Genomic DNA, 15684 nt, shown 5'->3' on the forward strand with positions numbered 1-15684 from the left:
TATATATATATATATATATATATACAAATTGAATATATATATATATATATATACAAATTGAATATATATATATATATATATATATACAAATTGAATATATATATATATATATATATATATACAAATTGAATATATATATACATATATATACAAATTGAAAATAAATATACATATATATACAAATTGAAAATAAAAATGAAGACAAAACAACAAAAGTGATTGGGACATACACAGTGAACCTATTAGGTTGACATTCAGTTTAAAATGGAAAAAAGAGGAGGGTGTGTACCGTTTTGAACATGGCTCTACATCAGAAAAAGGAAAGGTCCGGAGAGAAGGAAAAAAACAGTCCATGAAAAGTATATGTGTGGTTATATGGCTGAACTGTCTATTTATCTATTAAACTCACATCCCATTGTTAACACAACTACTTTTTTTCTGTCGAGGGCTTATATGCCCCATTATTAGACTATTTTCCCTAGTCATTGCGAGGTGATCATTATAAGCTTTAAGCTTATTTAAATACCATCATAATTATTTACAGGATTGTAAAACTCAGCACCGTATAACAAAACCATTGAACCAAATTCGATGACTGGCACCCATGCCAGTGTAGCGCCAGCAGCACTATCCGAGTGGGATCACTGCCAGAGCAGTGGTCTCGCTTCCGTGCCGGTGGCACGTAAAAAGCACCATTTGAGTGCGATCGTCTCCAGTGTCGCCTTACTGGCACTTGTGCTGGTGGCATGTAAACAAAACATTGCACTGACTCCTGTGCAGGTGGCATGTAAAAAACACCATTTGAGCATGGCCATTGCCAGTACTGTCAGACTGGCCCTCATGCCGGTGGCACATAAAAAGCACCTACTACACTCTTGGAGTGGTTGGCATTAAGAAGGACATCCAGCTGTAGAAACTCTCCCATATCAGATTGGAGTTTGGTGTAGCCGTCTAGTTCGCCAGTCCCCAGTCAAATCGGTCAACCCATGCTAGCATAGAAAGCGGACGTTAAATGATGATGATGATGATGATGTATATATATTTCCAGATATAACTCGCCAATAAGAGTAGTGTAGCTAAGTCTATATTACTTTGTGAGGAAGTTTTGTTTTGCTAAGTTGCTCATGTGCGATTTGTGAAAAGTTTAACTGCTGTTTCTAGCAGTTTATGTGCAAGATTGTTCATTAGCTCCATTGGATGGATATATATATAAATAAGGATAAGATCGATATTTAAAATATTGATCTTATCAAGTGGTCAGCATGGGAATAAAAACCATCAAAGGTAATAATTATTTAAAATTATAATACAGGGTATCAAGAGATACCACCACGCTGAAAAAATAGCAGTCAAATCCTGACTCTAAAACCACAATAAATGTCCACATGGCACGAGTAGCGAAGATCTTATTATTTTTACTGGTTTATTTGGTCTTCGTCTTCGCTACTCGTGCCATGTGGACATTTATTGTGGTTTTAGAGTCAGGATTTGACTGCTATTTTTTCAGCATGGTGGTATCTCTTGATACCCTGTATTATAATTTTATATATATATATATATATATATATATATATATATATAACACAATGGCCTGTTTGAATCAACCAGGAAATTGTCTTCATGTCAGGACCAGTTGATTAAGAATGAAGTGGTCATTACATTTGGAGATATGTACATCACCCTCAGTATCAATTAATACTTCAGTCATACTTAACTACTGCTTAAATTTTCTTCCATCAATATTCATCATTTCTGACAAAATTTAGTAATAAAACAAGTAGAATAAATTGGCAAAATTGATGAGCACTTGATTTTATGAGTCTGAGATAAGGAGAAATGACTAATAATAATAATAATAATAATAATGATAATAAAAATCTCTACTACAATGGAGAAAGTTTCTTATTAATTTAGGTATGTAACAATTACTAAAAGTACTAGAAGAAAGCAATTATTAAAGGGTTGACCATCTGGAAATATTTTTATAAATTCGTGTTCTAAGCAATTTCTTATAATTTCAATTTCTCAAGTTTATTGAATTTTTTTAACTCCAGTTTCTCACAAATTTAAATATTCATTCATTCACTGCATCCAGTTATTCACAAATTAAAAATTCATTGCATTCACTGCGGAATATTCCATTTTCATTTGTGAAGTCTCTCAGTTTCTCTTTAAATGTTTCAATTTCAAGTTTTAATTCGCTATTTGGAAAACCTACAGTTTATACTATTAATGTATACATAATGTAAAAACATTATTTATTGAATGAAAATTTTAAAAATTACCCTTATAATTTTTGTAAAAAAATTTAAAAGTGATTTTGTTGTTATAGTTGTTTGGAATGCTATAAGCCTTACAATAATAACTATCTGGACCAATTTTGGCCATTTTCCTTTTTGACTTAAAAACCAGGAGAGGAGCCTTTTTGGTAAAAAAACAAAAAAAAAAGCAAATTGTAAATATTTTCAGAGTGGTAGTTCCAGAAGCTGATTAAGACTTGGCACTTGAGCCCTGATTGAGGTTCCCAACTGTGCCTTTCAACTTCCTTTGCTATAACTATGGCCGAAGGAAAGTGAGTAGTGTTCCTTTGCATGGTAGTTCTTAGGCCAACCTCCACCATAGACTGAGCTGAAAGCAAGATCCAAAATTGTGTTGTGTGTGTGTGTGTGTGTATGTGTGTGTGTGTGTGTGTATACAGGCACACATAAACAAATCTTCTACCTGTATATCCACTTACATAACAAGCTAAAATAACAGCAACCAAATCATCTTCAATTCACATCCTATAGTTTCAAAATAAAATAAAAGAGGATTCAGTGTATAAATAAAGTAATCCTAAATGCACTGAATCTGCAAAACAAAAGGGGGGGGGGTGATCAGGGAGGCTACATTTTTATTAGTTTTATCAGTGTTTATTCTGAGTTACTGCTGCCCTAGAGGGGTTATTTGTGGTGTAGCTAAGAGGGTCCATGTCTGCTCTGATCAGTCCATCGCTGAAATGATATGTTGGATGATGTAGTCTTAGATACATGAGGTATAGAGAAAATACAAGATGGTCATTGTTATAATACCTTTCATCATTGATCTGTTCTACCAGGGCTGAACTGGGGATACGCAATAACAGCAACACCCTGAAGCAGTCCATGATTGGTAGAGTTTGTTGGTTGCTGTTGCTTGAACCCCAAGTCATCTCTAATCAAGAGTTTTCCAACCATGACCTTACCGTCTTTTCTTTCAAACAATGCATGTAGAATTACATCATCCTATGCATCCTTTGCAAGACAGCAATGGAGGATGAGGGAAATTAATAATTATACTTATAGTTTGTATGTTTTACTGTTTTTCTTTACTTTTTGTGGGGATGGTGCTTATTTTCCCCCAGATTCCATAGTTTTCAGCTAATGATAAATGTTAACTCGACCTTAGAATACAACACCTGTCTATTATGTGTTACAATGTTAGATGATCTGATATCTTGCATTTTTCGATTGTTTAGTTAAACAGAACAGAAATGCAAGCTGCCTTCTGCAAAATCCAAGAATTATTAGCTGTTACCAATATCTTCATATATAGTGGTTTCAAATCTACTACACACTAATTGGCTGGTTGTATTGAGTTCTGCTATTTATATTGACAAAATATATCTATTTACAGCTATGGGTATCAGAAGACAGCCAACCAATTAGTATTGTATGTGTGTCTGTGTGTCTGTGTGTGTCTGTGTGTCTGTGTGTGTGTGTGTATCGCTCTCTCTCTCCACACACACACACATATTCACCAGCACTAATGTCATCATGGAAAGTGAATGTAAGATAATGATGATAATGGAACTCATAAAACCATAAACCATAGCTGCCACTTGCAAGCAAATCTGTAACGTTTGTCATGTTTTTGCAAACTGTTCTAAGTAACTTTGTAGTCAAGAGTAGATATAGACAACCTTTCAGTTATCTCATCTTTAAATCTAACGGAATATCAAGGGTGTAACAGCTGGAGGGAGGGAGAGACAGTGAGAGAGAGAGAGAACTGTGACAGCAGTTGGCTGTGACTCAAAGACACCACCCAGTCAAAGAATCAAACCCACTATCATATGAGCATTAGTCCAACTCTTTAACCACTATGCACGTTTGCATATTAGATACGTGAGTGTGTGTGTGAGTGTGTACAAATAGATGAAAGGGTTGGTTTGTTACTGCCACTATGGAAATTTATTTTTTTCAATAAAATGTGCTAAATCTTCACAGTTTTATGGGATTATTTTTGTTTTTCTTTTAGGTGAGTCATTTCTTTGAGTTTCTCTTGGCTGTACACTTTCTAATTGATGAAAAATCAAGGTAAGTAGTAATCTGTTTATCAGAGAAGAAGAAACTGATTGATATTGATATCAGTTGGCAGTCAAAATGTGTTGTAACAGAAATGTTCTATTGGTCATGGCAAATCATATTTCAAAAAAATACGATTTGGCAAAAATGTTTTAATTGCTTCTAACAATATTGAAACAAAACATCCAAATATATTTCATGAATGAAATTTTAAATTCAATCCTACAAGGTTATCAATATCCTCACCACCAAAATATACATTACATCATGCATATATATATATATATATATGTATATATATATATATATAAAATATTGATAGGGTTAAAATCCAAATTGTGTTCTTTTGATGCACATATGCTTATTCCTGTGGAGGCACAATGGCCCAGTGGTTAGGGCAGCGGACTCGAGGTCATAGGGTCGTGGTTTCGATTCCCAGACCGGGCGTTGTGAGTGTTTATTGAGCGAAAACACCTAAAGCTCCACGAGGCTCCGGCAGGGGATGGTGGTGAACCCTGCTGTACTCTTTCATCGCAACTTTCTCTCACTCTTTCTTCTTGTTTCTGTTGTGCCTGTAATTCAAAGGGCCAGCCTTGTCACACTGTGTCACGCTGAATGTTCCCGAGAACTACGTTAAGGGTACACGTGTCTGTGGAGTGCTCAGCCACTTGCACGTTAATTTCACGAGCAGGCTGTTCCGTTGATCGGATCAACTGGAACCCTCGACGTCGTAAGCGACGGAGTGCCAACAAACAAACGCTTATTCCTGTAATCCAAAGTAGATGGTGAATATATGATACCAAAAAGTTTCTCAAATGTCCTGTTTTGATACACACACACATACCAGATCATGTTTCTTTTTTTTATAATGGAAGCTTTTTAAAGCAGCAAAAGCAGGCAAAACCATTACTGTGCTACACAAAATGCTTCTCAGCATTTCTTTTGGTTCTTTAGATTCTGAGCTCAAACGCCAACTAGGTTAGATTTGCCTTTCATCCTTTGAGAGATAATAAAATAAGTACCAGCTATGTACTGAGGTTGATGTAATTATTTTACACTGCACCACCCTCATACCCTACATTCAAGATTGCTCGCCTTGTACCAAAACATGAGATCATTACATTGGAAGCTTTTGTAACATGGCATGGCTGCTTGGTTTAGAAGCTTGTTTCAGGCTTAAGCCCACAGTATGGCATCTTGGGAAAGTGTCTTCTACCATAGCCTCAGGTTGAATTGTAGAAGTTTGTTGGAGGCATCTTTTCCATTCTTGAACAATAGACATAATCACCTGTCTAATTTAGCATCACCACCTGATACATAGGTGACTTTAGCAAATGGCATATAGTCTGCTGCAAAGCATTCAAACCAGTCTCCAGAAACACAGGTAAATTCCAATCTTTGCTGCTACCTGTCTCAGAGTTATTTCAAAAGCACACACAAAAAAAACATTTCATTTCTGACTTCTGGCACAAGTAAACTAGAATGATGAAATTCTTTTCAAAACTAGATATTTCTTAGAAGTTTATATATTTATTTTATTTGAGATAATTGTTTATTAACTTGATTTTTATTCCTCTTTGGAGTGCATTGTCCCTTAATATTACTACTACTTTATGTACTGTGAGAATCTTCCTCCGCTTGTGGTAACTAAGAATATTCAGAACAACTGTACTATAAACACAGTGTCAAAGAACAATAAAATTCCTGATCGTAATTCTTTTTTCTTCGATGGTATTTCTTTCCAGGGAAGAATAATTTCTAAATTTAATGGCATTAAAATTTCTTTGGTGAACAATGAAACACATTACTGTCTTTATTCTTTGTCTTTATACCTAAATGAATAAAAATGATATGAGCCATATTTAGGCTGACATTTTTTGCACTTTGTATAAAGAAAGCACTGAGCTATAAATGGTGTTGTTTGTTGACACTTCTCTGTCAACAAATCATTCACCAGCTCTATGCTTTCAAAGAAGAGTGAGATGAAAATTCTCTACATGACAAACAGATAGTGTTAGTGACAGGAAGAGCATCCAGCTGTAAAAAAAAAACAGTCCTTCATAGTATGTATTCACTTAACCCATGCTAACACGAATAGGAGACGTGCAATAAATGAATGAATGAATTTCATAACTCATGTTGCTGCTTTCAAAGAAGAGTGAAATAAAAATCCTCTACATGACAGTGTTAATGACAGGAAGAGCATCCAGCTGTAAAAGGCAGTGTCTTCATAGTATGTATTCATTTAACCAATGCTGACATGAATAGTAGATGTGCAACAAATGAATTTCATGACTGTGTTGTTGCTATTGTTTTTATTTGGCAAATTTATCACCAGACATTCCAGTCATGATCACCCAGTCTTATTTTGTTTTGACTTTGTTTTTGTATGTGTGTGTGTTATATGGAGGTAGGGCTTTGTATGGCATAGCTGTTGCTACCATTACATTGCCTTATTTCACAGATCACTTACACTATTCTAGTTTACTGCCTTAACAATTTAGTTAAATAAATAGGCAAATGCTATTTTTCCTTCAAAAATCAAAATTTAGTATTTGGGAATTACAACAATAAAGTTTGCCTTTTGCTGCACTGATTTATCACATGTTCAAATTTCACTGAAATACTCAATCCAAGTAAACAAAGGATTACAGATGAAAAGCTTTTCACAATAAAAGAAAAAGACAAAACAAAAAAATAACAAACAGACCCATTTAAAAAAAAAGGATTCCATTGAATATTTCAATAAATAGTTTGTTCTAAAAAAACAGGACTCAGATCCCTAAATATATGGTGTTCAAATATATTTTTCATGTTCATACTTAGAATTTTTTGGCTCCTTTCTATTTCACAAATTCTTTTGTAATATACTGAATGATTTATGTGCATCATGCTAAGCTATGTATTTTGATCTATTTTCTTGAAAGTTTGCAATGGTCTTGTTTTCACATATTCAAGAATATATTTTATATATATATATATATATATATATATATATATATAATCAGTGACATAGATGTGTGTTTTGTAAATGTATATCAAATATGTAATATTGTATGTTTCAAAGTTTTTCATCTGGATGATTTTTATGATTACCAATTCAAATGCTCATTTCTCTTTACAAATTTACATTTTGGATTCCAAAGACACAACACTGAAAAAACAACCAACAAAATAGCCAATTCATAAGTTATAAAGTATTGCATAACATGTGCACACACTTTCATTCATTCTCACACATAATTACATCCATCCATTCATTATGCATACACACACTCATGTACAAACACACATATACACACACAGATTGTTTAAAACTTGGAGAATGATATGAATATGTAATTTATTAATTTAATCTGCTTTTTGCAGATATTTAAAATATACTCTTCCTATTTTTCTAAGTAAATTTAAGTATACAATTATTTATGCAAACAGACAAACACATAACCATGTATGCAAACATGTATGCAAACATGTATCCATATTCGTACGTTTATCACTTTGCATCAGTAATTTTATCAATTGATAATAGCTTCTTTTTTCTTTATAGTTTTTTTAGGGTTTCTTTTTGTCTAATTTAGAATCCTCATTAGCACTTTTTCATTCTCGTTATATATATATATATATATATATATATATATATATATATATATATGATGTTAAAGGATGATGATGATGATATATATTGCTGTATTTCTTGTTCTTCTAACTTTAAGAAGGGGAAGGAGGATTTTGGTAATTCAACAGATTTCATTAAGTGATATGAAGTAACTGAGATATCCAATATCATCATTAGAAATAGCCTCTTTATAGAGGCTATTTCTAATGTACACTGCATTGGCAAACATGCTGAATTTCAAAGATGCATTAGCAAATTGTAATGCATGTTTTTTTCTTTAAGTTTCATTTTTTTTTGTTGTTTTTGTTATCAATTTTTGTTTATTTTGGTGAGGTGTGGAGTATTTTTAGTACTCTCTAAAAATTTGAAATTGCTGATTTGCTTTTCCCCATCATATTTCATGAGGAATCTAAAACAAATGGTAAAGCTTATGCCTTACCGTTATAGAGTTTGTGAGAAAATGTGATATCAACATCATTTGGTAATTTCTTTTTCCAGTTCTTCTGTATGTCATTCAAATCTCCATATTTTTTATTCTTTTACTTGCTTGAGTCATTAGTCTGTGGCCATACTGGAGCACTGCCTTGGGGCATCTGTAGCCAAATAAATCAACCCCAGGACATAATTTTTTTTAAACCTGGTACTTATTTTATTGGTCTCTTTTGCCAAACTGCTAAATTATGGGGATGTGAACACCAACACTGGCTGTCAAGCAGTGGCAGAGGACAAACACAGCCACAGACACACACACTTATATATATGTGATGGGCTTCTTTCAGTTTCCTTCAACCAAATTCACACATATGGCTTTGGTCAACCTGAGGCTATAGTAGAAATCACTTACCTATGGTACCATGTAGTGGGACTGAACCCAGAACCATGTGGTTGGGAAGCAATCTTCTTACCACATAGACTGCTCGTTCATATACTAAGACCAAACTATCATTATTAGTGGTCTTTCCTTTCAAAACCCCTAACATATACAAACAGAGATATTTTTAAATGACCATCATATGAAAGGAAACCAAAACTAATATGTCATGGGCCAACAAAAAAGCCCCTTCATGGTCACTGACTGGACAGAAAATATGCTTATGAAGAAACAATAGATCTAGCTTAAGTCAATGAGAGAGAAAGAGAACTAGTACCTGGTCTCTCAACCTGTTAGAAATGATAGCTAAATCTCTTTCAAATCACACCATAATATCTTTTAAAAAAAGGAATAATTGGATAATATTTTTCTAGGCATGATGGTCATGCTGGAATGTTGTTCATCATAGGTCTACTCTATCAGAGTGGATTCAATATTATAACAGAAAAAGTAGGTCTAATTTATTCGTGTAAAAATTGAAACTTGCTCTATTTACCCCAATCCACTCAATCTACTGCTTAAAGCTGGACTGTTTCCAAATGCACTGCCTAAGCTGCACAGTTGCAGATAAGTTCAAAGGATCAAGCCAAAAGTTCAGAAAATACATAGATATTCAGTATATCAAATATTTCTTCTGAGTTAAATGATTTTTTTTTCCCCTTAAAACAGTTCTGATGCTAGTGTATTTGTTTACTATATGAGCAGGAAACATACCGATATCTAAAATATGAGGATAGATTACATTTCTTTTACAATAACTTACTATTCAATATCCTGTCTGACAAGAAATCACTCATATTGTGATGGAATCAGAAGGGAAGAGCATATCAAGGATTATTTTCGAAAATTCTTTTGTGATGTACACAAATATATTCATATAGATTGTTGTTTGAAGTGCACAATTTTTGTCGGAATATCTTCAAACTTATATGTATCATTAAATTCTGTTTTTCTCCAGTAAGCATACTCAAAAGCAATTATTCATGTACCGTTGATATATTTGAACAACATTTTATCACTATTTTTACACTTTCTATCACCCTCGTTTCACTGATATCTCTCTACCGCCATGACTATCTACCACCATCAGCAACACCCCTTCATGTCAGTTCGACTGATTTCTCAGTTCCCGATTTGTTCAATAATTTTCTTTTTATTCTATTTTGATTAGCATCGTATCTCACTTTGACTTCTCTGCCCCTAGAATAATAAATTCTGACTTTTTGCTCTGCATATTTGATTTCCTTGGTGAAATTTATAGCCTTGTACTCCAGCCTGAGCTGATCCATAGGAAACTTTTCCAATTACCAACTTTGCAATTTTCACTAGAGTTTTAGTAATTTTCTCTTGTTGTTGTTGTTTAGCCCAGGTCAGCCCCCATCAATAACACCTATGATAAAAGATGTTCCAAACTTGACAGTCCCATTTTTCTATATAGAAGATGGCATTGTTTAATACACCCTTACTTTCATCTAAGAGTGTGGTTTGAAGGAGATTTGGCTACTGTTTCTAACAGTTTAAATGACCACATTATTAGTTGATAGTTTGAGTTGGCTGACAACACTCCCTTGCAAAATCTTCTTCATATTTCACCATCTCAAATCAAATATTTGCCTTTACTGTATGAAACCTTACTTAATTGGAGTTAAAGAAAAGCTTTGAAAATAATAATAATAATAATAATAATAATAATAATAATACCGAAATTATTGTGTATAGTGCACTACAACTAAGCCACGTGCCTCCACATTTGTTTTCCATAAGTGAAGTGATAAGAATAAAATATATTATCTTTATGAATTTATTCAATTAAAATTTTCTTTTATTTCAACCTATAGAGCCTTGGTATTTGTGCATGGCTGCTATTTCAATCTGCTCGACTCTCTTCAGTAGAGAATAACCAAGGACATCAGTCTACAAACTATATTTCATTACATAAAATTATTTACTTTCGTTTAGAGGAAAGATAAGGGGAAATGTGTAACAAAGTCGTTTCACAAGAAGGACGTGGGAAGTCGTTCTTGTTCGTATCATTAGATGTGTGAGAAAAGAGAGAGTGAGGGGGTGAGGAGTGAGTTTAATTTGAAATTTACATACATATTGAAATATTGTTCAGAATAATCCCTATTAAGTTTCTTTCCAATGAAAATAATTAATGCAGTTATTTTTGAAATTACATATGCAGTTATATTGTAGGCCATCTGCAGTTGTGCTGTTATAAGATATTTAATTTCAGCCATTTCCAGTGGTGTGTTTAAATATGTGTTTTCATATATATCTACCTATCTATTCAGATTTCTATCTATCTATCTATCTTGTGTGTGTGTGTCTGTCTGTGCGTGTGTGTGTGCACACATGCATATTTGTGCGTACTTAGTCACTTAAATATATTCAGAAATAATATCAATCAAAATGTAATGAGAGAGAAAAAGTCACAAAATTGATGAGTTATTAAGTTGGAAAACTCACTCTACTTCAACAATAATTTGAAATATATATTTTCTGCATGGTAACTTGAAAATAAATTTAGTTATTATGATATTTATAATTTATGGCTTGAAGGGCAGTGGATCGGCAGAACTGTCAGTTTGCAGTATTTTTTTTTTTATGTGTGTCTTTACACTCTGAGTTCAAATCACACCAAGAGCAATATTGACTTTTATTCTTACAGAACTGATAAAGTAAAGTGCCAGTCAAGTATTGAGGATTCATGTAATAGTTTAAAAAACATTGCAAAACATTTGACTCAATGCAATATGAATATAAAAGCACCTGTACGGTGCCATGTAAAAGCACTCAATACACTCTGTAAAGTGTTTGGTGTTAGGAAGGGCATCCAACCATAGAAACCCTGCCAAATCAGACTGATGATGATGATACATGAAGCTTCCAGTTTGTGAAAATATTGGTCATGATTATTTCCTGTGTTTGGGTCTGGTTTTGCTGCTTCAGATTCTCACTGAAGATGTTTGAAGTCTAAACCAATTTGTCATGAAGAATTTGTTGCTGCAGATATAATCAATTTGCTTATCCTTTTTTTTTCTTATCTTAGTCAACAAAGACACATAGTTGGCCTTCTTGTGTGATGAAACGGTAGTAAGCAACATTAATGACTGCCTTTTGATAATGTTCCCTGCTGCTGCTGCTGCTGCTATATAGTCTCCTACTGCCTGCTTTTTTAGGGATGTTTTTTTTTTATTTTTCATAATTAACTCTGTGTAATCTTCTGTTGTTTTTACAATTTGTTTGTATAATGTCTGTTTCATCCATTGTCCTTGTAACAATAAAATGAATCATTGTTCTTATTCATTTTCATTTTCATTTCATTTCACATCTGTTTTTTTTTCTCATGGCAAAACTTTTAGCATGCTGGGAAAAATGTTTAGTAGTATTTCATCCATCTTTATGTTCTAAGTTCAAATACTGCCATGGTCAACTTTACCTCACATCCTTACAGGCTTGATAAAATTAGTACCAGTTGAGCACTGGGGTTGGTCTAATTGACTTAACCCCCCCCCCCCACACACACACACGAAATTGCTGGCCCTGTGCCAAAATTTCAAACCATTATTATTATTATTATTATTATTATTATTATTATTATTATGGCAGCAAGCCAGCTGAGTGGCTAGCATGCCAGGCTGAATGTTTGGTGGCATTTCATCCATGTTTATGTTCTGAGTTCAAATTCTGCTGAGGTCAACTTTGTCTTTCATCTTTATTGACCCCTGAAAAAATGAAATGCAAAGCCCTATGGTTTCTGTCACTTTCTGGGTATCTCTCTGTTTACTCTGTACAAGATAACTTTTCAACACCCATTATCACAGTACCAACAGTGTCTTCCATGTTTAGTTATCCTCTGCCATCTTCCCTCCTTGCAGATAGAGTTGGTCAATAATACACTTGGGATAACATGCATTCACAAAGCTTTGATTAACCTAAAGCCAAAGTACAGAGCAGGGGATAGAAACTACAATGACATTGTTATGAAATAAACTTCTTAACCAAATAACAATACTTTGGAAAAGGAATGAATATTTCAACAATCGGTACCCACTGCACAACCTATGAATCTAAAGATTTGTACCTTGTCAAAATAAATCAATATTATGCTTTTCCTAATATATATTAGCCAAAAGGAGTGGTATTCTTAGTTAATATGAAATAATCTAAAACAGAACATGCTATCCAAAAATAGATGTTTCCATGAGTTTTAGTTGCTTTTAATTTGCATTTTTGTTGATATTTTTTAAATAAATCAAGTTTGAAAAATGCTCTTTCTAAAAATAGTTACTCAATAATTCAAATATACTGACTTATAAAAAATTTAGTGAGATTCACTAATAATAGAATTTTGTTATCAAGAAGCAACCTGCAATTTTGGAAAGATAAGGATAATAAATTTTGTATGTTTTTATGTTAATATGTAATTTAAAACTTGGGTAAATCTTACTAATGTTGATGTGATGATATTTAATATTAAACTAATCCACATGTAACGCATTTAAATTAAACATGGTGTCTATAATATATAGCTTCTGCTCACCTGCCCAGAAAAATTTCAGAAATGTGCATTACATCATATATATATATATATATATATATATATATATATATGTTTTGGAAAGTCATTGTATATATATATATATATATATATATATATATATATATATATATATATATATATGTATACACACAATGACTTTCCAAAACATAAATCAATAAAACTTTGTTACAGAAATCTAAATTGGAAACAAAAATTCATTTTGTTTTTATTTCAAATCCTCTTATCTTTTGCATCAAGAGCCACAGGCCACAGAGATAAAAATATAATACTTTTACTGCAAGTGAAGATTTTTGAAGAGGTCACTCTTCTAAAAGACCTCTTACAAAATGGTACAAATTTTTATTCTTAAAAACTATAATATGTTATAAAACTAAATATTAATCTAGATTGTTCTAATCCTACATTTTCAGTAGAAATGAGGATAAATTATAACTGAAGTAATCTTTATCATATTTGAAATATTTTTTAATGTAAAGTGTTTGGAGAGCAGTTGAGGATTTTTGGCTTTAAAACACATAAAATAAAGAGCAGAAGGTAGAATGTTTCAATGTTGACAAGACTTTTCAAATCAAAGCACTTTGAAGTCTAGTAGACTTAAAATAATTGACAAGTTTTATGACTTAAGACCTATCAATAGAATGTGTCTTTAATGAGTAAAGAGATTATCTTGGAGCAAAATGGTGACAGTTTTCATATTTGTATTCAAACGTCTCAGCTTGAATATAAATCAATAAAGAGGAAAGTGAATGTGAACTTCATTACTCATGTCTTTGATTGTTTCATGTCACACTTAGTAATCAAATCAATGAATTCATTAGTGCTACTAAGGCATCACTATAGCCATAAAAACAAGGAATTACACAGAGTTCAATATATATATATGGTCTTTTAAGGTGCCATAGAGCCTGATATGATATAAATTGAAAGAAAAATGTATTTCTGAATTTGTACCATACGGGCATTTGTACATATTCTAAAAGATTAGAATATCTTGGAAGTCATCTGTTATAGTCTTCTCATATGTCTTGGAACTACTAAATACATCCAAGAACTGCTGTTTTAAAGACTATGATTTTTGGCTTATTTTTCCCAGATATTTCTCAATTTTTCTATCAGTTTTTATTTATTTGCTCTGCCAAAGAAGGAGGTTATGTTTTCATTGCCGTTGGTTTGTCCGTCTGTGTGCAAAATAACTCAAAAAGTCGTGAACAGTATTTGATAAAACAGGAAAAGTTGGTAATGACACAAGGAACAGATGATGAAATTTTCGTAGTGATCCGGGAATTTTTATGGAATCTTGAAGGATTTTTCATTTGTTATATTTACTTTACATGAAGAATTACAGTGTTATGTTCTTTGATTATCTCCCTTGAAAAGACATCGTTTCCATGCAACCTATGGTGGCGTTGCTGTTTAGAGACAGTGTTGATGATGACGATGGTCGAAATAAGTATGGGAGGAGGATGAAATAGTATCGATGGTTATAATGGTGAGAGGAGCGGTGTGATGTGTGATGCTGAGGTGATGGTGGTAATAGTGGTGTTGATGATAGTGTTAGGTGTGTGGTGGTGGTATTGCAGTGGTTATACTGGTTGTAGTGGTGAAAGTGACTGTCAAGGTAACCGTCAGGATAACATTGATGGCGGTGTATGTGGTTGAAGTGGAAGCAATAACAATGCTGCTGATGATGCTGGCGGTTGTGAACTGCTTCAGATGATTCCAGTTTTTAAAGGGTTTTTTTTTTTTTTTTCTTAAAATCATATGGGTGTGTTATTTTTTTTTACCCCCGCCAAGGAGGTTATGTTTTTGCCGGCGTTGGTTTGGGAAATTGGACAATTTTCAGCACGCCTGTATATGGGTGGAAAGGAGCTGCTTGGCGGAGGTCTGCGCTCTCTGAGGGCTTCTCTAGTTTATAGATCTATTTATTTATTGTGTCTTTTGCTATCATTGTCTTTAGACAGTTTTGTTTGTTAGAGTAATGTCTAGGTTTCTGATTCCTTAATTAAATTGCAATTGGATCCACTTTGGCACTTCTCATTGGTCATGCAATGCTAACATACTGGATTTACTTTTTACTGCTTAATATGAAGTTCTTTAAAAACTCTTTTGTACATTTGTGCATCCAGAAATTTGTTCATTCAGAATGATGAAATATAATATTAGGCCACATGATAAAGTGGACACTGCTTAGTTAAAAGCACCAAGAGGCTAGATGAAGGTTTTAAAACCAGGTGATAGATTAGAGTTTATCTTGCCAAAAGAGAGTAAAATCACTTCCAGCTTCAATCAGGATTCCTTCATTTGT

At 33.1% G+C, this 15684-nt stretch overlaps 1 protein-coding gene across 3 annotated transcripts in view; it reads left to right on the forward strand.

The window, feature by feature from the left end:
* The first annotated feature begins 4306 nt into the window (after nt 1-4306).
* LOC106868246 (zwei Ig domain protein zig-8) overlaps nt 4307-15684 on the forward strand; it is a 363647-nt gene continuing 352269 nt past the window's right edge. For all 3 annotated transcript variants that reach the window (XM_089360695.1, XM_089360696.1, XM_052972069.2), the window contains exon 1: nt 4307-4334. In XM_089360695.1, coding sequence (XP_089216821.1) covers nt 4322-4334 — 13 coding nt within the window. In that variant the 5' untranslated portion in view covers nt 4307-4321. The remainder of the gene's footprint in view (nt 4335-15684) is intronic.

Source organism: Octopus bimaculoides, chromosome 12 (genome assembly GCF_046866305.1).
Source record: "Octopus bimaculoides isolate indiv1 chromosome 12, ASM4686630v1, whole genome shotgun sequence".
In the NCBI taxonomy this organism is placed as follows: Eukaryota; Metazoa; Mollusca; class Cephalopoda; order Octopoda; family Octopodidae; genus Octopus; species Octopus bimaculoides.